The sequence below is a fragment of the Mytilus edulis genome, chromosome 8 (genome assembly GCF_963676685.1).
Source record: "Mytilus edulis chromosome 8, xbMytEdul2.2, whole genome shotgun sequence".
Lineage (NCBI taxonomy): Eukaryota > Metazoa > Mollusca > Bivalvia > Mytilida > Mytilidae > Mytilus > Mytilus edulis.
In genome coordinates this window covers 43,717,061-43,744,131 of record NC_092351.1, presented here as the reverse complement: position 1 = coordinate 43,744,131, position 27,071 = coordinate 43,717,061, and the positions used below count along the sequence as shown (strand labels likewise).

Sequence of the window (27,071 nt, the reverse complement as noted above, 5' to 3'; positions counted from 1 at the left end):
ATGCTAAACACCAGCTCGAAATAAGGTATACATGACATCACATGGATTAGAATTATCTGTCATTAAAAGATAAAGAGGCTTTTTAACACTTTTCATATATTTTTTTTCCTTCTAACGCACGTTATGACATGTTTAACGTATTGTTATGTATTATTTATTTATAGGCTATTACTGCAGCTTTTTTTCCAATTTTGATAATGTATATAATGAATGATGATGATCATAAAGTGTGTACATCGGGTATTCAAGAGAAAGCAAAAGAGAATGACGGGCAGCCAAAAACGTCAGAGGACAGTACATCAAAACCAGGAGTATTTTCAAAATGGTCGATGAAAAAAATTAATCTTTTTTATACCTCGCCACTTATAAAATTCCTTTTTTGTGCTGTAAGTTTAACGGTTTGTAATTTGTCTTTCTCCGTTTCAACATTAGAGAAGAATCTGACAACATCATGTTGATAATCTTAAATTGTCGATAGACATCGGACTAGTACGTTGAATAGAGAAGCTTACGGGAACACGATACAGTGTTGAGCTCATGGCGATTTTTTTACGAACATGTGCATACAAGTTATTTGTCTTTTACATGTATACAATTCAAATATGACATCCACCTTCGTGTTCTACTTTTAGAAATAAATAGAGCCGAAATTTTAAACATTCACCCAAAATTTCGACTTCTTGGCATTTCTATCTTTTGGAAAGACATGTCTAACCCCTCTTTTTTTAAAAGGTTGACGTTAGCAACATCAATAGCTCCCTTACTTCTGTACTGTATGTTCCTAATCACCAATTGCAACAAATTTCTATACCTATAAGAGTTTCGTCAACTAATACAATGCAACATTTATAAATAACCATTATAAATGGTCGTGATAACTTAGGATCCGTCACTACAGGCAGTATGTTTGTTATTGCACTGGTGTCAAATTAAATACAATGTCAAAAGTGGCAAAGTTTAAAAATATAAGTACTATGTAGTATGTTAATTGTCCTTTATGCATTTTTGATTAGTAAAAGAAACTTATTTGCGAGGTCAAGCTGATGAACCTACTCCAATATCATTTAGTCGGATTAAAAAGGACGTCAGATAAATATGTTGTCGAATTGGCAAGGGAATGGGGGATGTTGCATAATCTAAGTGTGTCTACAAGTTAAACATCTAATCAATCTAACGAAAATGACTGTATCAACGGTATGTCTTGCCAATATGCAAGCCAGAAGATTATTTATGTGTCGATATTGTGATCTTATGAGATAGTAAGTGTGTCCGACATATATTTTTTAAGACTTTAAACATACTAATGGTATTCAAACCAATAGTGTGGAATGCAACGGTCACCCTCTTTGAACCTTAATAATCTCACAAGTGAGGAATAGTTAATGTTAATACTAGCATCATATTACTGTCGGATTTACGTTCATTTATTAGATACTGACACTAGCATATTATCCACTGTGGAAAATGTATTACTGTTCAGACAATTTGCTTGCTGTTATTTATGATCTGTTCAGTCTGTTCAGTCTGTCATTGTCTAAATATTTACTACACAGTACATGATTGACTGTAAGAGAAATGTCCAAACAGCACCATGAATACATCTTAAATTGACGTAGACGGAAAATGTCTAAATAATTTACTGTTTAGACTTTTCAGATGATGCTAAGACCAAAAAGGCTGTTTAAGAACGAAAATCTCTGCTTGTGTGAAATAGACGTCAACAAAAAGATTACTTATAAAAAAAAAAAAAAATATTGAAGTGGTCCAATTTTTGTTGTCGATTAGTAATTGTAGTATTTGCCAACTTATTATTCTTCTGGCGGATTTTGACTTACCATTATAGGATATTGTTACAAAAAGTTATGATACCGATTGCAGTGTATCATGTGTATATATCACATATTTCTGGTTTACAAACATCAACCTAAGAAAGCCAGAGAAGAACACTAACCATGCAAAACATATAGAACGATTTATGACACCAGATATATATTCTGATCGGTGACCCATAATTGCTAGTATCTTAGTCATTTGAACATTGTTGGATAGTTGTCTCATTGCCAATCATACAACATTTGGTTATTTAAATATTGTTCAGAATGTGACATTTTGACTGAGTGTGGTTCGCATAGTTGTTTCTGCTTGGACTTCAGGAAACGCTTTCTTCGTCCGAATCTAGCAGTTTCGTTTATTTGGAGTTCATGCGAGACAATAATGTTAGGTTTGATACCTGGATATTTCTGTGTTTTTGTTGTTTTATAAGTATTCAGTAAATGTTAATAATGTGTCCTTCATTTAAATTTGATAATCCTCTAATACACTACACGTCAATTGAATGTGTCGTTTCTGCTGTTTTAAAATTTTTGTTTTATATTTTGATAGTTGGCGTATATTGCAGTCTTGGTATTATTTTGTATGTTCATTCTGACAGACCTACATCCGATGTCAGAGAAAAATCCATCAGTTTATGAATATTTAGTTTTTGTATGGCTGATGTCAACAATGGCAGAGGAAGCTAGACAGGTAATTGAATAAATCAGAAATAGACAAGTGATACATGTACTACATGCTTTAACGTTCATCTTTAATTTTACTGTCGCCATGTACAATTAAATGTAAAAATAAAAATATCTATTGTTATTTACACGAACATCATTCAATATCTAAACATCTAGCTCTGTATTATTATGTCGTATATAATTACAAGTTGATTTTTTTTCTCACAAAACATGAATAATTTGCAACCAACAGCCAGCTTCCTTAATGATAAATCAGAATGACATATAGTAAATACATCCTACGATGTGGTTATGTAGAGGTTTTGCTGATCTTTGTTTACCTGTTTAATATTGATATGGTCCAAGGAAGTATATTGTAATCTAGACTAAATTACTATCATCTGGAATTCGACAAGAATATCATATATAATAAATCTGCATGTACTGTGTTAAACCTGGACATTTTTGTCTTTGCATAAAATTAACTGTATTGTGTTATATGAAGTATAATAACAGTCACTTACCGATATCAAGCATGTAAATAGTGTCATTGGAAAAGGTGGAGAGAAAAAATAGTTAAACATCATACAATGATTACTTTACTGAAATTTATGTCTTTCAATCCCCATGCAAAGTTCGTTACGACATATTTGCCTGATCTGATTATGATTTTTATGGTCGTTATGCTTTTTAATGTCATATGTGATCTCGATGAAACACAATTCAGGTTAATGCTGTTTCATTAAGCTGTTTCTAAAGATTTCTTCTTTTTTATGCTTCTAAATGCAATAGCCATGTGATTTTGATCTCGAGGACATATAATTCACATTATTTCTCAAATGTCCCAGTCATAAGATATGTAATTTATCATAGAGTTGATAATACCAGTAGTTATCACTTCATTATTGACTTCAATATGACGTTGCGGGCATTTTCTGTAATTTTTCTTGTTAAATTTGTTAATAATATGAAGCACTATAAAAGGGTTTTCTTTTCCTGTGAATACATTTACTATTTACGATAACGCATTTACTAAACTCCATTGTAAATTAAAATAAGGGTTTTGCGTAAAATTATAGAGATGTTTTTGTTGCATTTGACACAATGTTCAGAATAAGTAATTTTCAATCATCTTCCATTATGTATTTAATTTGGCCATCAACCTGTTATGTTTCAATAGCCTATCATGAGTCTCATATAGACGAAACGCTCGTCTGGTGTTATAAACTTATATCCTGGTATCGTTGATGATTTTTTGTCGACCTTGTCAACACGTTTTGTTGGCTGTTGTTCGTGTGTTCGTGTGTTTCTTTGTCAATTGTATTCTCCAATTATTTATATTGTAGTCCTGTGGTGTTGAGTTGTCATCTTAATGTTATATTTCACATGGCTATAAAAGGGGAGGTTTGGCATGCCACAAAACCAGGTTCAACCCGCCATTTTTTTCTTTAAAAATGTCCTGTACCAAGTCAGGAATATGGCCATTGTTATATTATAGTTCGTTTCTGTGTGTGTTACATTTTAACGTTGCGTCGTTTGTTTTCTCTTATTTTTGAGTGTAAATTCACATTGCGATAAGACGTGTCACGGTACTTGTCTATCCTAAATTCATGTATTTAGTTTTGATGTTATATTTGTTTTTCTCGTGGGATTTTGTCTGTTGCTTGGTCCGTTTCTGTGTGTGTTACATTGTAGTGTTGTTTCGTTGTTCTCCTCTTATATTTAATGCGTTTCCCTCAGTTTAAGTTTGTTACCCCGATTTTGTTTTTTGTCCATGGATTTATGAGTTTGAACAGCGGTATACTACTGTTGCCTTTATTTAAATGTATTTTGTATTTGCCAGGAGTATGTTTTCGTGAACAAGTTTTGGCTTTAAATGAATAAATGATTCACCTAATTAGTATCATTAACAGATATTTTATATTCTAAAATCAAAAACAGTTAAAGGCTTGGTATATTCACACCTCATATTATCTTAACTATGATAATCTTATTGTTTTGATGTCTCATAGATGCAACATTTTTTTTTAAATAATTCTGCAAACATACATGTATTTTCAGGCTATTGTTATCAAGCAAGTGTCACTGAATTTAATGACTTGGTTCAGTTTTTGGACATTCTTTGAAATTTTGATGTACAGTATGTATATCGTTTCCGTATTTCTTCGATTGACCTTGTCAGATGAAGACTTCTACAATGCACGTATGGCCTATGCAATAACATTAGGAATGTTTATTGTTAACAGCATGCAGTTTTTTCTTGTTTCAAGACATATAGGACCAAAAGTTATCATGATTGGCAGAATGGTAATTTAAGATAACATCTTTGATCGATTATTTATGTTAACAACAACTACACTGCACCATTTTTAAAATCTAATAGAACAGAAATTGAACTGAGAAAGTTGTACATAAAAACATGCAGATAACGACTATTTCACTCTTTTCCTTTTGAATAATGATGGTCCTATATTATAGGTAACTCTGTTACGGTAGTTCCTCTGTTAATTTGTGACCGAAAATACTTTAAATTATTTGCCATTATTCGCTTCATTTCTTATACCGAACATGCCTATGCATTATCCTACATTGTTTTTTAAATCTCACTAGCCAATCCTAATAATTTGTCTTGTTAAACATTTTAAATTAAGTATTATATAATCGTCAATTATTTTCAACAAATAATAAAGCAAAAAAAAAAAAAATCCACGAGAAACATGTTCAGTTATTTTGAATGACCTAAATGATTATATGGCTTACGATAGATTATACACAATATTGCAAACCAACATATGTGGGTTGAGTATAAAGACATGCATATATATTTTATATTACACGACTCATTTTGTTAGGAGTAATCTATCCAGAGGCCGATGATTTGATTGTCTTTCCAGCGATTTTGCAACATTTCCACTGTCTATTCGTTAGGCCATTGATGACTTTCAAAGATCAACACGATGTAAATTTGCTGAATAGGCATGGAAATATGTGATGTCTTCACTCATATACAAACCACTCTTTGCAACTGGAAATATCAATTTTGTTTTTAATTTGATTTAATTCTGAACCTCACAAAACGTAATAAATGTTTAACGTAGGAACAGAACATATGACGTCATACTTGTATGTGCCTAAGACTAGATAAACGAGACGCGAATATTTTTTTCTATTTGATTCAAATTTAACTCAACGAGAATGTTAACCTAATGATAGAATATAAAGATAGTTTGATATGAACTATCTTTGTTCAATTAAAATAGCAACAATGTCATCACTAAAGGCGTGTTAATCATTATACTATTGAATTTGTGTTGATATTAAGGTGGAACCAAACACCTTCACTTCAATTTATTTGGCTCATTTAATTTTCATACAATTTTGACAAAGTATTAACTTTGACCCTATGAAAAATTTCAAGAAATTTGAACCAACCGTTTTATCAGAAAAATTACACTGGTTATATAGCAGTTTGACAAAAACTAATTTTGATCATTGAGAAGCTTAATATTTCCTTAACAACACAACGTAATTAAAATGTTTTCGTTTTTTTTATGCGTTTTGTTATTTGAAATTGCCATATGATTAAAGACTTTCCAAATTGATTTTCCTCTAAGTTCAGTATTTTTGTGATTTTACCTTTTAGCTGATTTTACAGAGATATCTTAATCTAGTGTTATAAACGATATTCATTTCTCACTTGTTCTTAAACTTATGACTAGCAGACATGCATGCTCTAAAACTTCTTATATCAAGCAAAAGTGACTGCACAAATACAGTAAAGTTATTTCATGAAAAAGCCCATAATCAAATGAGACAACACAATAAAATATATTCAAATATTGTTACAGTAGATCTTTTCACTTTTTCATGAACAGACATTTTGATTTTGTTCTGATTTTGTTCTACATTTATTAGGAATTTTCTCCCCTGGAAATTGAACCAATTTATTAGCAAAACATAGTAGGGACATCAGGTCTTTTGACAGGAGGTATTTCCTTGGTGCCCTTGACAAATCGCTGCTGAAATATGTACATTGCATAAAGATAATCGATTTATATGGTTAAAAAGCACACAGGTGAAATCCGATCAACGCCCCAATTACAGTAACAAAAGTAATTCGTAAAATGTATTCCTTCGATACCCATGTTGTTTGTCCAACATCATTACCTCAATAGATGAAAATTAGTGTTCGCTTATCTTACCAATCTAAGTGTAAATTAACCAATTTGCTTTTGTTTGATAAAGGGGGAGCGGTAATTAGACCAGTTTTTTTTATGTCCTGGAATATCTATCACTAGAAGTTTAGTCTCTTTTGTGTATATTTCCCGATGACTTTGAATAATAAGCATTCAAACACACTCTCAATTAATCATGGTTTGAAGAAACAAAACCGCGCACAAGTGTGTTTTTTTTTAAACAATTAATATACATCTATACTTCATATGAATACTGAAAACTTCTAGAATCATTGTAAATGACATTTTTTATTTACTACATTTTTGAAGCATTCATATAAATATGACCTTAATTGGAACATTTCCAAATACGATGTGTACTCTTGCGTGATCAACATGGCGGATGGAATTGTTTTAACAGAAATTCCTTCAAATGTTTTGGTTGGCCTGTCTTGCTTGATCTTGGTAATAACATGTCGTTGGGGAGTTGTTTTCTTTAATCGCCATGCTTTTATTTTTCGACTTATTGTTAAAGGATTATCCTTATTCAGTATCTTCTCCTGCCTTTGAAAAGCCATGCAAAAACATGTTAATACATTATGTCAAATTTGAAATAATCTGAACGTTATTAAGTCGTTATGTTACAGTAAGTTTTGTTAATTTATATTGCTTAACGCCTTTATGTTTTGAACATTTGACTGTATTATATTGATGTGATGCTCGCTCATAAATACATATCCTTGAACAGTTGATATTTAGTACTCAAATATACTTAAACATCCTTTACTTCTGTTTCAGATGTTCGACATAATATTTTTCGTATTGATATTTGCTGTGTTTGTTTTTGGTTTTGGAGTCATTTACCAAGCAACTTTGTACCCTAATTCAGAACCTGGATTCTTGACTTTTAAAGGAATCATATACATGCCGTATTGGCAGATATATGGTGAATTGTTTTTAGATGAAATTGAAGGTAAAGTAGTTTAACCATCCTAATTATTTTAAATCTGAATAAAGCACGCATCACGTATTCACAACCTAATTACTGGTATAGTCACACCGTCTTGGTTAATGATACAGAAATATTCGTAATATACCGCCTTCACCACGTTTAATACTAATTGTTTCCTATACACTGACGTAAATGTGAGAAAATCGATTCTACTCAAACGAGACAATGTCCAAATGTCAAAACTATTATATAAAACTTCAACATGTAAAAAGTGTGTAAACAATATGCAAATATAAATCAAAATAAAATAATGTTGAAAACAGCTCTGAATAAATTTAACAATGACATATCATTCAAAGGCATACGATACAGTAGAGATCCCTCATTGATTTTCTTTTGAAAATTTGGTAGAAGGTACATTTCAATGTGTACTTTTGTAATAAGCAAAGAAAAAAGTAGTTTCATAATTAACTTTTGGAGATAATTTTGTTTGAAATTTGCATATTTGGCAATATAAATTTCATAAATACGAACTTTTAAAGAAAGTAACAATACTATTAAAAGAAAAGTCATTACTTTTATGGAAAATGCTCACTGGTTCCATTGCATTAACATGCTGAAACAAGTTTAAGATTAAGCCAAATTTTGTTTTTTCCGGATTAAGATTGCTATATGCGATTGAAAAAAATTGACTATATTTTTGCGCCTATTCGGAAGTGCAGAACAAATTTATTCGTTGATTTATTCTTGAAATTTTGGCGGAGAGTTCTTCAAACAGTACTTGATTGATTACAAAAGAACAAAATAGGGGTCCATGTGCTTGTCTTTTCAATAAAAGCCATATACCTTTATTTTTATGACGTTTGTCAGTATAGCGCTAAATTACGTTATATTAAGTTCAAATCGCAACAACGTCGTGTTATCATTCCCGCCGTATACGACTATGCTGTCAAGTATATAGAGGTTTTTTCCAAAGCGTTGATACTTATCATAAAATTTATAAGATGGTTACTCGTAAAATGGCAAAAATTTGTGCTACACATTTACGAAATGAAAATTGAACAGGAACCTTTTCATAATAAAAAGGATATATCAAAAAGGATTTTATCAGATTGCTTTGTCAGATTAACGGCAAAAAAGAAAAATCTGATAGAAGAGCATTTCCGCCCGACATTAAAAAGAGGAAATACAACATTATTTTAAAAGCCCTAACATGAGAAAATGTGAACCAACTATAAATTAAGTGTGGTGGTACCGTATAACCTTCAGGAATAACAAAATCGATATCTTCAGCTTTAAAAGAGAGGTAAGAAAGATACCAGAGGTACAGTCAAACTCATAAATCGGAAATAAACTGACAACGCCATGGCTAAAAATGAAAAGGACAAACAGTCAAACGATAGTACACATGACACAACATAGAAAACTAAAGAATAAACAACACGAACCCCACCAAAAAACTAGGGGCGATCTCGTGTGCTCCGGAAGGGTAAGCAGATCCTGCTCCACATGTGGCACCCGTCGTTTGCTTATTGGACACCAAATCCGCTAAATAGTCTAATTCGGTAGGTCACATTTATGAAAGGGCAGGGGATTGTAGTAACGACGTATATCTTATATCATTTGTTAAACGGTTATTCCATAACCGTCAACCAACTCGTGATGGCGTCCGTAAAATTTACGACGAGATGATTTCAACTTCATCATTTGGAATACTTGATTTAATAGCTTCCTTGTGAGCAACAACCCTCTATCAAGAAAATTATCATAGGAAATGTAAGCACGGGAATATCGTATCAATTGGGTGATATATACACCGTATGCAGGTGCTGCTGGAATGTTGCTACTTACAAAAGTAAAATTCACAATTGGAAAGCTGAAATCATCTCTTTTGTCGTAAAGTTTTGCTTTCAATCGACCCTCATTGTCAATTTCTAGATGTAAGTCAACTCTCTAGTTCAATGGTAAAGATGCGTTTGACATAGTCAGCAAATTTTTAATTATTTAGTGAAAAACATCATTTATATAGCGGAACGTATAGTTAAAGGATATTGCTAACTTCTTATATTTCTTTCTAAGAACATCCTATATAACTTCGGCCTCGTAATGATAAAGAAACAATTTGGTAAGAAGAGGGGCACAATTCGTTTTCATTGGAATGCCGATCGTCTGTTGAAAAACACGTTCCCTGAACGTTACAAATATGTTGTCAATCAAGAAATCAAGCATCTTGATTATGTCAGTTACAGAGCATTTTTTGTTTGAATCAGAGTGATCCTTTACAAAGTAGGATTTATCCCTTCCTAAAACAAAATACTTGTGTTTGATTCGTTTTTGTTCATCTCCGGCATTTCCTTTTATCTCCTTTGAAGTGATGAATTGTTGTATCATTATAGCCTCCAAACATAACTTCTCATATATGGGAACTTTTAGTGAGTCAGTTGACAAATCATATTATTGGTATTTGCCACTTTTCTTTTGTAGTATTATAATTTCAATATATTTTCACACACAATTAACTCTTTAAAAAAGGGACTAAACAGTTCAAGTTTCAAAAATGCTATTCATGAGTCGAATAAATTTATAAACCAAATAGGAACTTGTATTGATATAACTAATTGCAAAAAAAATATTAAATCAGTTACTGTTCTTGTTCCGATATGAAGTTTCATTCTTCTATTTCATATAAAATTTCATTTAAAACTTGTTTTAGAGTCAAACTCGAGATTTCAAACGTGCAGATTATGAGCGTCTTTAAAACCAGTTGAGGAGGCTCGAGGGTACAAAATTTTCAGAAAAAAATTAAACATTTGTTTTTTCATTACACATATTATTTATTACACTATTAGTTATTACTTAATGATATGATACAAAATCAACCAATAAAATCGATTCTGTTTGCCACCAGATGACTTTAACATGTTTATATCATTGAAAAAGCTCCAAATTATCTCCTTTTGGTTCAAAATGCCATTTTGTTGGCATTTAATTTGAAATATCTTTTTTAACACATCGGTGATCTATATTTTTTATTATTGTTTTCAAATAAACTGTACATAAACTAAATAATTGTAAAATTATGTAATTAGGTTATTTCTTTATTTCGATATTACCTCTATTTCTCCTATTAGTTCAACCGAAAAAAGTACCTCTACAAAATGTATGCTTCTTTCGAAGGCAGATTGTGAGCGTAAATGAACGGTGACCCATTTTTTTTTTTTATTTTTCTTTAAGTATAATATAAAGTTCATTTATAGGAAAATAAAACGAAATCCTATATTAAAAAAAAATTATCTAGACCCGCGAGCCCCCTTAATCGAAACTGATTTTGATGATGTAGTTTTTAACTCAAATTATATTGCTGTCAATAGCCGGATGGTAAACATTGTATACAAATATATGAGCAGTATTAACCTGTTGTCAAAGTTTCAATCTGGGTTCCAGCCAGCAGACTGTTAATTGAAATATATCTTAAAAGTGTCAGTAATATGGAACGTGGGAGGGATGTAAGGTTTGTGTTTTGTAATTTATCTAAAGTGCGTTTGATTAAATTGAAATGAAGGAATTTTATTTAAACTCAAACAGCCAGGCAAAAATTATCTGATGTGATCTTGGATATAAAGTTATCATTTAGATCGTCAACAAAAAATTGTTTCAGCAGGATTTTCATCAACTCCTAAAAGTATACAGTTGTGGAACCCTCCCCGTTTCTCAATTATATGAATAATTTAGTAAATGACAATGTTAATGACATTATTCACTTCATTATTTAATATAGTAGACGATACGTGCAGCGTGCAGCGTTTCGAAACCACAAATTCAAGAAGTGGTTCTAATCAGATGTGGATACTGAAAAATTCAAAAGAATTATTGGTGAATTTACAATTTAAATCATTAAAACATTGTAGCAACATTAAAACCCTATGATTGTGCAACTCTTTATACCACTATTCAACATTCTAAACTTAAAGCTCGACTGAAAGAACTCGTCAGCTTATGTTCTTCAACAAAAAACGGCACTAGACATTTTAAATATCTAGTTTTGGGCAGGAATTCAGCTTACTTTGTGAAAAATCATACAGAGTCAAGCAAAATATACTTTCAACAGAATCCCAATTGGTACCAATTGCGCTCCTCTACTTGCAGATTTGTTTTTTGTATTTCTATGAAGCAGAATGTATCCGAGGGCTTGTACAGAAAGGAGAAAAGAAATTAGCCCAGTCGTTTAATTTCACGGTATATTGATGATGTACTGTCCATTAATCGTAAAAGATTCAGTGATCACTTACATTTACTATATCAAAGGGAACTTGAAATTAAAGTTACTACCGACACTGATAAATCTGCTTCATATTTTTACCTTTTTTTAAATGACTACTGTTGGTAGGTTAACTATCAACATTTATGACAAACGCGATGATTTTAATTTTCCTATAGTCACCTTCCATTTCTGTGTAGCAATAACCCAGCAGCACCAGCGTATGGAGTATATATATATCTCAATTGATACGTTACTCTAGAGTTAGTTAGCTCAAAGTACGTTGATTGTATTGAACGAGAAATACTGCTTTCTCAAAAGTTGGTAAGACAGGGCTATGAATCAATCAAATTAAGGTCATCACTCAAGAAATTTTAAGGTAGCCATCATGAGCTGATCGGCCATTATGATAAATGTGTGTCAGAAATCATATCTGATATTCCTCCTCAGTCATAATAACCTTCCATCATTACCGACCTGAACAAAAAAATAATACGACGGGTGCCGTATACGCTGCAGGGAATGCTTACCCTTCCGGAGCACCTGATGTCACTCCCGGTTTTTAGTGGAGTTCGTGTTGTTTCTTATTTATTATTTATAACTGTTAATGTTAATGTCTTTTGGTTTTGTGGGTCTTTGTTTACTCCTTGGTTTTGATTGTTATTGTCCTTTTTTGATAGTAATTTTGAATTTACTAGAATGAACAAAAAATGAACAGCAACTGAAAATTAAGTATATTCAAAAAATAACATGACCGATTTAATTTGAAATGCACTTGATGTTAAATGCTTAATTGATGTTGAATAAGTTTATCTTGCAGAAAAAAAAACATCTGCATTACACAAACATATATAATGAAAATACACGTAAAACATATGTAAAACGATCTGTTTTACCTGCGTTTTTAAAACATACTGTTAACGTATGTGATGTATTACGCTCGTTTCTTAACATGCGTTTTACACCTGTTTTGGTATAGGCGTCAAACGTATGATGGCTGAATCATGGGTATGCAATACGTAAAGCGTATGCTTTACAGACATTTTCACAACATACGTAAAACACCCGTTGCACCTTTTGCTGTGTTATACATAAAAGGAGTCTGGCAGCCGGATGAACCTAAAATGAAAAACGTATAGCGTATACTATTACAGCAAAGCAATATGAAAAAAAACAAATTGTCTGAATATAAAGAGGCTGCTTTTTTTATTTTTGTTTTCCATTTTGCTGCTAATGTTAATGATAGTTAGTTATTATTTATACATGGTATAAGTCCGACACGTTCTACACTGTGGTGTTCATCAATTAATGTTGACGGAGTGTTATTGAATAAAATTAATCGATATTAGGAATTGGCATCATAATATTTGTTTGTATGTTAAAAACATGAAAAATTACATGGCTAAGCCACATCATTCTTAATACATCAATCTTAGTTATATCCTTATTTTCTTTTGTTCAGGAAAAGAGCCATCTACTTGTACAAAGGATGAAAAATTATATCTCAATGGAACTATTGCTAGATGCCCAGAAGTTAACCAGATAAATACTTTAGTGCTGTCTGTTTATATGGTGGTAACCCATATAGTGCTTGTCAATATTCTCATTGCGATGTTTTCGTAAGTATTCATTACTGTATCAATGTCCAACACAGAACCTACTGAAACGAATGTCACACAAAAATTCTTTTATAGTGTATCATTTTGAAATTGGAATTTATGTCGTTACTGTATGCTTTGAATGAGACTATGGCGATAATGGTTTCGTTGCAATTATGTTCAATTATAGTGGTATATGTTTTACTTGTTTACTTGTTGATAAGGCCAAAATAATGCATTTAGTAGGGGAAAAACTGCAAACCTTAATGGCTTGATTCTTGCCTTTTTTCTGATTTTTACCCTACAATCCTGAAGAAAGTCCTAATTCTGTAGTAGAACCCGAATATGTGATACAACGTATACAAATACTATATGTGATAAGAGTGATACATAACATTCACATAATCTGCTTGTTAAAACTACCGTTTAAAGAAGAAAGTGCTCTTTGTATCTAATCGTGTCAGTTTATTTGATTCGTTAGCTACTTGTAACTAGATATAAATTCCATGTTTTGGTTTCTTAAAATGTTTAAAGTCTGAATACATATATACGCATACATATTCTCACAACAGGTACTTAAGTTACTTTTGTGAAAACCAAATGTTTTGGAGTGAGATACATACGTCTGTTGGTGGATAATTTTTTTTCGTTTTATTTTCCTACGTTATGTATATAGTTCTTAAGAAAATGTACTCTTCGTTTAACCTTTAAACTCCTGATATAGCTGTTACCACGGAAGATTGGAAATTATGATAATAATGAATTTGAAATACATTTGATGAGTTTGGTGATTGATATTTCAGCAGACAGTCGTAAATGGATAAAACTTATGCACCTATGCTAGATTTTGGTTTTGCATTCACACGTAGCAGAGTTCATACCGTGCCTTTGCAGGGACAACAAGAAAAGTAGTCTTGCATAGTTTTTAAATTTCGCTTTTGAAATATATATAGTAAACATTAACATAACAAACATACCGAACTCAAATTGCAAAATCAAAATCAAAATCAAAATCAAAAGCTAAAACGCATCAAACAAACGGCAACAACTATAATATTCTTCACCTAATACAGACTTTTCCCTTGGAGGAATTGTGGTTTAAACCTGGTTCTGTAGCTAGGTATATTTTTCACTTATATACCAGTCGCATACAATTCCATGATATTGAGGTCAATGTCAGGTACATATCTTCATCTTTTCTTCGATATTGACCAAGATGGATTACTTGACACATTAAAAGAGGGGCGAAAGATACCAGAGAGAAAATCAAACTCATAAATCGAAAATAAACTGACAACGCCATGGCTGAAAAATAAAAGACATACAGACAAGTAATAGTACAAAAGATACAACAAAGAAGACTAAAGACTAAGCAACATAAACCCTACCAAAAACTGGGGGTGGTCTCAGGTGCTTCAGAAGCACATATAAATACGACATTTGAAAAAAAAACAAAAAACAAACAAACACAAACTAACAGGAAAATACATTAAGGAGCACAAATAAGTTCTATAACATTGCTTGCAATAAAATAAATGCAAGCTAAGTTTATAACTTTACACATATGAGTGGTTGGTTGGTTGGTAAATTTGATTGGCTTTCGGTGTTAAATTCCAAATATTTAATGAGACGTGGCGTCAGTATTTTATGACTTTCAAGGTTCAATTTTTGTTCAAGTACCATGCTATTAAGTTATACAAAAAAGATAAAACGGAACTCTCAATTTGTCTTAGGAAATGGATATGCATATTGAAATTTAATAAAAAAAAAAAAATTCATATTAATATTTTTTGTTCGTGTTTTATTTATTTAAAGAGCGTTTATTGAGCTTAACATATATAAATTGAAGCTTTCACAATTCATATAAATAGCGTGTAATCGAAATTATAAAAAAAGATAAACGACGAACTATGTATCGAAGAAAATCATAATCACTTTAAATTGTCATTTCATGTCGAGTTTTTACAAATTTTTGAAAGTGAATTGATGAGTTTATGAGAAAATCTAATAAAGATTTAATCATGTTGATAAAGTGACTAGAATTTGGATATATTTAAATAAAGGCAACAGTAGTATACCGCTGTTCAAAACTCATAAATCCATGGACAAAAAACAAAATCGGGATAACAAACTAAAACCGAGGGAAACGCATTTATGTTGGTATAAGTTTTTTCATAACGACGTCGATGATTAAAGAGTCATGCATATTCCGGGCGAGAACATGTTAATATAGTTCAACTATTTACGCTGTTTGCTTTGTACTAGACAGTCATATGCACTGGATATTCAACACGGTACCTGTTAGGATGACACATTGTTGGAAATTGCATGTTGCTGACGTGAAGTCTGTTGGTTATTTTGTACTTGTACTAACTATGCATCATTTAAGATTCTCAATCAAACTGGAAATAAATCTGAAAAAACGTTTTTCAAATCAATTAGCAAAACAAACTATGGATATTTGAAACTTTGCGTTTAATAACATGTGACAATTATCATAACGATTCAAAACTTGACGAAATTGATCAATGTCAACTATTTTTTTTTCTTCAAATATATTTGATGAATAATGCGTATATGAAGACTAACAGGTTTAACAATATAACTTTGAACCTTTGTTTTAGTAATCTTGTCATTTTTTAACCGCTATTGTATTACCAGGAAGGGTTGACAAAATGGTTTTTTTCCCAATAGTTGATAATTTTTTATCTGCATTTTTTATAGAATTGAAAACAAAACTTTGGTTACCTGAAATTTCAGTAAAGATGAACCAATTTTTCTACAGCTGTAATTTTCACAACTATCACAACAACAAGCTTTCTGAGTTCACAACCTCTTTAATTTAATTACAGGAATACATTTGCAAAAGTGCAAGACAACAACGAACTGGTTTGGAAATTCCACAGATTTTCTCAAATCAAGGAGTATTATGACAGATCGACATTGGTATCACCATTGGTTATCTTTAGTCATGCGCTGAAGATAATCGAACTTATCTATAAAAAATGCGATACAAAGAAATTTACCAAGTTTGGTGGGTATTTTTAGACTGTATGTACAGGTACTAAATTGTAACTTCTGCATTTTTTTTCTTCTCATTTTGCTATCACAGAACTGTTTTAGACCTCATGCAAAAGACTTTATAAATATAACGAATTTCAATTGAAGCATATATTACTTCATCTGCAATACCCGGATTGCGATGCTTTTATTGTTGTAGCGATACGGCACTATTATAAAAGAAAAATGAATCTTTATATCAATGGGATCACTATGCATAGGCTTACATTTCCAACAATAAATCATATTTGCACCTCTTGCCACGTCAGTAGGCCATGATACTTGAAAATATTTGCATTCATTCTAGGCTGTGATAGTCAGTTCATGAATTCTATTCATTAGCTTCAAATGTTTATAAACTGAAATCCTTGCATTCCTAATGATACTTCACTTTAAATCCTTTGATATTGCCAAAATTTCAGTTTTATTGGTTCAACGTGTTTTATGCATTTATCCATTCATTTATTTTGACGTTCAAAAGTCAATGTCTAATATTTTTTTCTAGAATTTTGGATAGTTTCAGTTTCCATCAATCTATACTTTTAAACGAGAAGACCTCATTTTGTGTCGCTTCTCTTCCTTCCACAATAAATCAATCATCATGCCTCTGTGTCCTATAGGTAACATGCATAGTGGCATTTGTCATCCATTCTTATGATTATTCAGATTGCGTTTTTTTGGGAGAAAAACGACAAAAAAGGAGTCCGGATATGATTCCGTCAACAGACTGACTTTTAGTCATAGATAAGACTTCCGGTTTGAAACATGCACAAATACAACCAATCGTATGATAGATAACAAACATGAAAAATAGATAAGCCAATCAAAGCGTTCTCCATATCATGGTATTTAGATCGCAAGAACCACAACTATTATACCTCCTTAGAGAGGACAATTATATTTCGCGTTTATCTACATGTAAACTACGATTATACTAATTTAGTATATAGAGATTCTCTGTATTCTGTCTACTGTTTTTTTTTAAATGTTTACTATTTAAGGGGTCATACCAGTTGCATTTTTATTAAAATAAGTAAAACATGTGATACAAGTACAACCAATCGTAGAACGTTCTCCATATCATGGTGTTTAGATCGCAAAAATCACAACTATTATACCTCCTTAGAGAGGACAAATATGTTTTGCGTTTATCTACATGTAAACTACAATTATACTACTTTAATATATGGAGACTCACTGTATTCTGTCAGGGAATTTCTATGTTAGTATAGAAAGTCCCTGATTCTGTTTACTATTTAAGGGGTCGTACCACTTGCATATATATTAAAATAGGTAAAACATGCTCAACTTCATCTAAAACTACCTCGACCATAAACTTTAACCTGAAGTGGGATAGACGGACGCGACGGACGGACGGACGATCGAACAAAGTTCAACGAACGCACGGATGCACAGACTAGAAAACATAATGCCCATAATTGGGGCATAAACATTTATTGTTAAAAGGGAAAATAGTGATTTGGCAAAAATGAAAGCAAAGTAGAGACTAGAGGGAGGAAGGACCTTTTTTGGGGCGTCGGGATCGGGTGTTTTTAAGCTCGGGATTTGGGGATTGATCCTTACGGGATCTGGGAATATATTTTTCGGGATATGAATTTCTTTAAATTCTGCATCTCGGGATTTCATGGTTTTAAGCCCGAGTATTCGGGATCAGGACCCCTCCGATCGACAACCCCACAAATTAGCCTTAGTCGGTATAAGTCATTTATACATGATTCAAATTCTACCATTGGCATGTTAAGAAGGCTCTCAAAAAAAAGCACTGATGGATTGTCAAAGAAGCATATTTTTTAGACAAATAATGGTCTATATATAAGCAGTTACATTTATTTCATGTTTGAAACGGTGCAAATTTTTAATTTGATTTGACTTTTACCAAAAGAAGCATTGTAGCAAAGGAGAAGAATAATTGTGGTCGTAGGCCAGAAACACGATTATAATTGAATTTAACAGAAAGGAAACAAATATCGGACTTTGGAAATACCTTTTATGTTATTCTCCATACATAATATCTTTTACAAAAAATCATCCTACAACAGTTGACAAGCTGTATATGCCCGCGATTTCGCGGGTGTGTTCTAGTATTACTAATGTAACATTACACCACCTTGTACTATAACATCTATGATCTGAATGGTTGCACACGTTGTAAAAGGGTTAGGGGCGGGTCATTACAATAAAAATAAATAATAAAAAAGTCGTATCATCAAAATATTTTGAAAAAATATCATTTTAAATATCATTTCAGAGGTTGAGCTTCTTCCTGAAGAAAATGACAAATTGGATAAGCTGGAAAAAAATGCGGTAGACAATTACTTAAATTCAACACCGCTTTTACGAAGGGCTAATGCCAGGAAAATGGAGGCGGGAAAAGACTGGTATTTTTGTTTTTGTTTTGATCTGACCATTTTGCTGAAAAGTTGCACTTTAAACATAGACAAATTAACGGAATGCACTTTCCCATAGGAACTACATGTGTATTTAAACTTGTATCATTCCATAGTTATGTCCTTACAAGATGAAGCATATTATATCTGGGAATCATTTGATAAACACGACAAAACATCTCCGAATATACATATATGAAACAGGCATGGTTTGTAAAACGGGCGTATTTACGTATTTACATATTGTCACTTAAACCAACCTTTATTCAAATAGAAAAACTTTAAAAGCACTTTTTCTTATAATACTTATTTATCAGAATTGTAACCGAAAATAAATCACAACATATACTCTAACTTTTTTTTACAGTTTATTTGATCCCCTATCCCCTGTTTCAATCTTTAAAGAATTTCTGAACCTGTCTGAACCTCTCTGATGACAGATCAAAATCCTTTCAGAATATTTTCCATGTAAACCTTAATAGTTTAGTATTCCAACATTGAATATAATATAAAGTATCTAATTCTGTACCTATCTCCACTCCACGTCTTACTGTATGCCGATTTATCTAGAAATTTCCACAGTTTCTGCATCGATTGGTCAGTTTAGAATTCTTGTCATAAGTATATCATTTTTTACCATATATCCAATATAATGTGGTTAATAATTGAACTATAAGTGTTTGGACAAAGCAATATTTGTAAATAGAATGTATATATGAAGTAACCAGTTTGATATATAGATTCATTTAAAGTGTTATAGAATTGACCGCTTAAATCTGTTCTTTGCATAACTTCCAAGCTAGGTGAATGTGTGTAAATAAATGACCTTAATAATTATAGTAAACGCAAAGCTTTTATAAGTTGAAATATCAGTTGAAAGGCCCAGAGGGTGATGATTTGTTTTTGGTTTTTTTTACCACTTTGGCCACCAAATTTGTAGAATTGTTGCAGTAAGAATATATTTATCATGTTTATAGTAAACAAAGATTGACGTAAAATCAGTCTTTTTCATGTTAAGGGTTGTCTTAACCAGTAAACGTTTTAACTATATGTTATAGGTTTGAACAAGATAAGGATCTAAGCCTGCAAGGACAAGTGGAGTCACTGTCGTCTGCATTAGAATTGATACAAGCATTAATGCAGATAAATCACGAAACTACTTTACAGGCTATCAAAGGAATAACAAAGCAACATATGTTGATATTGGACACGAATAACAGCACATTAAAGATTATGGAAGTTACTAGAATGAACAATCAAAACGTTTAAAATCAAGACACAGAAAAAGAGCGCTGCAGCGGCAACGTTTATTTAATCATTGATTACATTGTTGAAATTTTCTATAAGAAGTGTTAGGAAAGTCGATACTACTATTGGCGCTCATGTTGATGGAAGATGAATTCAATATGAAATGGGGGTCATCTCCAAATTATAAATACTCTATCTGTCTTTTTAAAACCTGTATGGCCACTGGAATACGTTATTTAAAGTGCAGAAGATATGATCATTCGAGCATTGTTAAAGAAGAAAATTTATCAAATGTGAATTTTAAGATTAATTACGTGGTTCAGTTATAAATTGAAGGTACTTATAACAATCTTTTTTTTTATTTTATTTTATTCTCATAACCGACAAATTCTTGCAAAAAAGGAATTTCGTCTTGTTTTCATTCTGGTACGATTTTAACAAAATGATCGATAAACAAAAACTATTTTAGAAAACACAAATCCTCTTTTTCACAACATAAATGCTCGATGATTTATTTTGAAATGCAATTTTAGATTTTGTTGTTCACTTGCCTAATAACATAGCATTGTTTGATTTTGTTGTTCACTTGCCTAATAACATAGCATTGTTTGATTTTGTTGTTCACTTGCCTAATAACATAGCATTGTTTGATTTGGTAGCATTTGCATTGTTTAATATATCAAGACAATTCCCTCACACAATTCAACTGTTTGTTTTAATTCGTTCCTTTGCTGTCTCCATGAGGTTTCAAACGACCCTGACTGTCTCTAAACGTCTTATTGCGTCAACCCGCATCTCGTCTCTTTCTGTTGCTTCATTTAATTGCGTGGGTTTCAATTTTCTTGGATTAAGAAAAAACTGACATTTTCGTGGATATTTGATTTCGTGGTTTTAACAATTACTGCATGCAAAGCCTATAGAAAGACATTTATTCGTTGAACATTTGATTTCATGGTTCACCTGCATCCACGAAACCCACGAAAATTAGTAACTTACGAATAATAATAAACCCACAGTATATGGTTTAAAAATTGTTGGACGATCGACCTTTGACCTATAAACTTGAAAATGAATTGAGTTCTGGATTTTCACAAGGCTTAAGTATAAGCCAAGATAAGTCAAAATATGTCAATCTATGAAGAGTCGAGGAGTGTTAACACGGATTTCAAGTAAATTTCAACTTTGACCTTGACCCTTGTCTTTAAAAATTAGTAATAAATGTTCATAGGGACTAAGTATGAACTAAGTATTGTCAAATTCTTGGAACGATGTTGAATACAGAGTATCAACAAGTGTGTTACGGAAGGAAAGACGGATCGAGGGTATAGTTACAAGAACCCCTCCCTCGAACTTTGTTGGCGAGTGGAATCGAAAATGATCGATGGACAATAAGGCTCGAATAGTAGATTGGATTACATAAATGAAAGCCCGTTATAAAATTGTAGCTACGGCAAAAAATGTCAAATGAAGCTTAAGTTGTCAAATGTCAACCAATGCAAAGTTTGTTTTTATCTTTCTTTCAATGTCCTTCAATTTTTTTTTCTAAATCAAAATCATCAGAAAAACTTTTACGATCTTTCCCAAGACGTATGGTTAGGATATATAGAATCTCAAATAGTGTACCTCTTTTTCTAGTCTTATAACAGATGAGGTGGAGGGGGGGTATTTCTGTGTTTACTTATTTTCATTATTTATTTGCTGTGTTTACTAACAGAGTGTGCAATTCAAATTAAATCTAACGTCAATTACCGAATAAGAAGTATAAGGGATCACATAATATTGCGGGGTAGAGTATGTTCGTATTGTAAGCGCGCAACCCTTTTCCTAACCTCAGACACGGTGTAACATGTGAAAGTTGTAACAGTAAATCTTATGTACACACTATAAAAATCGGTTAAAATGGCGGGACGCAATATATTGATAGTAAGCGTTTATAAATTAACATTAAGACAATGCAATAGACACAAAGTACCAATATCAGAGTACCTACAGGAACGGAAAGCTAAAAGCAAATAACAACGGCTTCCGAAAAGAGGAGACATTACATTTATCGAAATCGATCTGAGTAAACGGGCTAGCAGTAGTGACTTTCCTGACACGTCTATTAGCTAATTTGCGTCAGACTCAGTTATTGTATAATTTCCAGCTTTGATTATCTTTGAACTTACAATGTAATACTATTATTAGACTTGATATTTAGGTGTGTCATAAGCCAAATATCAACACTGCATGACAACCAGGGATTACTATTTCAGGACTTGATATTCAGGTGTATCATAAACCTGAGATCAAGACTGCATGACTACTAGGAAGTTCTATTCCAAGACTCGATATTGAGGTGTATCATAAGCCTGAGATCAAGACTGCATGACTACTAGGAAGTACTATTCCAAGACTTGATATTTAGGTGTATCATAAGCCAAATATCAAGACTACATGAGTACCGTGAAATACTATTCCAAGACTTGATATTTAGGTGTATCATATTCCAAATATCAAGACTACATGAGTACCATGAAATACTATTCCAAGACTTAATATTTAGGTGTATCATATTCCAAAGATCAAGACTAAATGATTACCATGTACTTCTAAAATTATTAAAACACCCTTTATCCAATGCTAAAGCCCAAATATGGTTATATCATCAGGTCACATGTTTACCGTATAATGTAAAAATGTTTACCGTAACATGTCAAAACGTTTACTGTAACATGTACATTAGCGAAATAATGATAGCTGTAACCATGGTAAATCCCACTGGGATTGATTTTTCACTGAAAGTATAATTGAACCTGTTTAAATATCAACCAAATACATAATTATCCACTGGATAACTTTGATCCGCCGGTTAATTCGGAACCGCCGGTTTAATCTGAACCGCCGGTTACCATATCTATATAAATAGGGTGCAAACATCAATCCACCATTCTGCCTCTGATGAAGGGCCTTGTTGGACCGAAACCTATCTTACTATGAAATATCACCAGGAGCTGTTAATTATGTGTATTGGTATACTATATTTTCATGCTTTTACATTTTCTCACTGATACACATAGTTAATATGGCTTCTACTAACGATAGCGCCATTTGGAGTCAATGTGTTTAGAGACCACTTATGTCAGTACACCTTTCCTATATTGCATATCTTTGAACTTAAATTGACCAATCACAATGTAAGTTAACATGTTGGAATCTTGAATTCTGCAAGGTCATATTTGTTATTATGTATTCAGATTATTAGCTATACTGACATTAGTATAATGAAATATTTTGTATATTCTGACTATATGATAGGGATAAGAAGGACGCTTTAAAATGTAGAGCTCCAAATGGTAAAGTTGAAATCATCTCTGAAAATTGTATTGGCATTTTTATCTTACTTAGTGTTGTTCATATACTACTTGAATTGGGTGACATTGATTTATCACTTTGACATGTTCAAATGCATGTGAAAGTTAAACACTTTATTTGATTGCTGTTTGTGAATATACATTTATCATATTAACAAATTACATCGATTTGCTTTGAGTTTACATTGGAAGAATAAATTGTTATCTTTTATATTCTAATTAATTGATTATTATCGTGTTCATGATTTTAAATTGTACTTCATATTTTTACTTTGTGTACTGTATTTACGATTATTACGATTAATTAGAGGACAGTTAATATCCGCTCGTTGGTATCCATTTGCAATGATCGATGCAAGCCTTTCGAGCGGTTTATGTATACTTCAAATATAAAATAAGAGTTTAAATGAGGCGATCTTCTAGTTTTTTTACATATTTTTCAATTGATCAAAATAATTTTTTCATCAAAATTAATATGCATTGAATTGTTGTACTAGTCTTTTTCACTTGAACAATTTGACGTCACAGGTCTGTTTTAAAATACACACATAACAATCATACATCGACAGTATTTGTAAAGCTTAAGAATAAAAACCAAAAAACATCATGTATACATGTGTACAATTACGTATACTAACAATGTTCAAATAAAGGCAATAGCTTTAAAAGAAAAAAAAAAGTTTTCTCATAACGATAGTTCACAAAAAAGTTACTGTTTGTAAAATATTCTTTTAGTTTACCTTTAAATATATCCGTTATGAGTATCAAAACAAGTCCATGATGAAATCAAAAACAGCATATGAAAGTCGTTACATATGAATTGTAATTGATGACACAACAAAACGACCATTGAATTGAACGAAAGTAAGATATTTGTCAATTAATTCATTCGTAATATAATTTAAATCTTCTGTTAAAAATTATGTTTATATTATTGAGTTACAGTGTGTTATTTTTAAATAATTAAATATGAATCATAAGCAAGCGTTTTCAATAATCTCTATGTTCTTGTAAATGGTAAAATTGGCAAGACAATTTTTTTTTAAAAGATTCGATTTTCAAACATAGAAATTCTTAAAAACAAAAACAGAACAACACAGTATCCCAATCTATTTGAAAATTTTGGTACCTGAGTTTATTTTTTTGAAATACATTTTCAACTTGAATTAGTTAGACAATTTACCAAAAAAAAATATATTTAATTCAGAACCATTATAATAATTATTTACTGATGACAATTTAGGTCATCACCTTATATGATTGTGTTTTTTTTTATTAACCTACTGTTTTACTTATATTGGTGATGTTTTAAATACTTGAGTGTAAAATAAAACGAGAACAACATATATGAGATTGTTATGAGTTATGAATTAATGAATTCTAAAAAAGTAAGTAAACAATGCATAGTAGATAAATGCTTCATTGACAGTCCTTCCTCATCTTTGTATTTTTATAATCTCAGTAATTCGTGTATTTCATGTCATTTTATATATGACTTGTTTATCATGTTTATTCAGGGGTGTATACAGTTGAACTAATGTACAATCAGCCTGTCAACCTTTAGATTGTGATTTAGAGTGATTCAATTAATACTTGCATTTAAGTCTTATCTTAATTGAATATAAATGTTTTATACCAAAGGTCGTTGGTTTTATCTACACATTACTGCTTCCTCCTCCAATGAAAAAAAACCTGACCGCAAACCAAATTAAACATCAGTGCTGAAAGGTGCGTTAAACAATGTTCAATAAATTAATCATTTATTCAGAATAAGAGAATAAGAAATAGTAGGTTTGTTGTGGTACTCACGTACATATACAATGTATATCTTTTATATATCAGACGTGTTTAGAATATTTTAAAATCAATCAATAAATGATGAATAGATATATAGACACGTTTCATAGCAATGCGAATTTTCACTCCGCAAAACATATATATCTGTGAATAGGTCACGTTCGGTTCTAGGCAGATTAGACTATGAGGATGGTAAATAAACTCATCATAGATGTAAGTATATGCAATCCATGTAGTGTAAAAACACACAAGCACAACTTATCAATTAAAATATGTAAACACCACACGATGAAGTAGATTGTATGTTACTGTTGTTAAATTGGAACAAATAATTAAAATGATCCCAGTTGTACTTAATGTATAATCAAAATTGTCCATCTGTGTCAATATTGAGGAGTAGATAAAGGTCTGAAGCTGCCTGTTTAGTATCAGTAGTATAATGTAATTCAAATGCACTGGAATATATGAGATGTTACTACTGGCTGACAATGTTTTAATCAAGGAGCAAACAATCAACATATCTGATAATAAAATAACGTTTTGAAGTTAATGAATTCTTATTCATATGAGTACAAACATGCAAATCATCGAGGAAGGTATACAATTAGTTACCATTGGAATACCGACTGTATAAAGTTTTATCATAACAATACTGAATTCCGAAGATAATTAAAAATGGTAAGTTCTTATAATCAAATGGCAAACTTACATGAAAATAACACATCAAACGAATATACAACAATATCAATTCTCCGAATTTCACAAATATATTGTAGATAAAAAAACACCATTTTCATAAAATCATAATCAGTGTATGTTCTGATATAATCAACGTAGTTCTATCTAAAATAAGAATTTTGTCAACACAAAACAAGAAATGCCTGTCTAAGATATTCCTATATTCACAGAAAATGGTCTTTCAGATCTGTTTTGAAGTCGATCTGTCAATTATACATGAGAAATAATAGTATACAGCGTAAAACATAACAACATTTTAATTTTGCTGCAAAATTGCGCATGCAGATATTTATAATCGAAGATTTAGCAGTAAATCTTTATCGAATGAGATCAGATTCATATCATTGGTTGAATATCACAATATATTTAAAGACAATCGTTTACTGTACCTAGAAAAATAGTCTTCATGTGAAAGGGTGTTTGATCGAACATCTCGATGATCCATAATCCTTTGATGTTAATAACAAAAACAGATGGACACATATGTGAATTTTATCCCTCGTTAAATAATATTCACTGAAATGAAGGATTTCTAGTTTCATGGTGTGTTCCAACCTTTTGTGACGAATTTCATATTATCTGTGGGTTTTTTTTACATATGATTTTTTTTATTAGAGACATTGTCTGCCTAAACATAATTAAAAGCATCCACAACCTCTGGAATCTTGAATGGTTTAAAATTCTTATTTTCATTGTACATCGTAGTTTCTGAATGCTTAATGAAATAGTTTGCTACATTTAGACAAACTGCCCAGTTCTTATTAAGTTGATCAGCTCTTTACCCATGTTAGTAAATCGAATTAATTATGAAGATCTAGGAAATATCTTCGCAGGAACAACCCTTTCATTGGGGTTCTTTTTTAATGTAGCAGATTTTCAAGCAGTTAGCATTCTTTTCTGCGTCTCAGCCAAAATCAATCATTAAGTAGTCTACGAGCAAAGAAAAGTATGCAGTACCTTTCGAGGTAAAACGAAAACAATTACTC

The 27,071-nt window shown here is 31.5% G+C and overlaps 1 protein-coding gene across 1 annotated transcript; it reads left to right on the top strand.

Moving 5' to 3' along the window:
- Nucleotides 1-168: 168 nt before the first annotated feature.
- Nucleotides 169-24,526, top strand: LOC139485645 (transient receptor potential cation channel subfamily M member-like 2). The gene is made up of 8 exons (XM_071270270.1): nt 169-386; nt 2,383-2,523; nt 4,560-4,805; nt 7,472-7,646; nt 13,346-13,502; nt 16,334-16,515; nt 18,811-18,940; nt 20,008-24,526. Exons 1-8 carry the CDS (start codon nt 198-200, stop codon nt 20,216-20,218), a joined length of 1,431 nt encoding a protein of 476 aa, XP_071126371.1. The 5' UTR covers nt 169-197; the 3' UTR covers nt 20,219-24,526.
- Nucleotides 24,527-27,071: the final 2,545 nt, after the last annotated feature.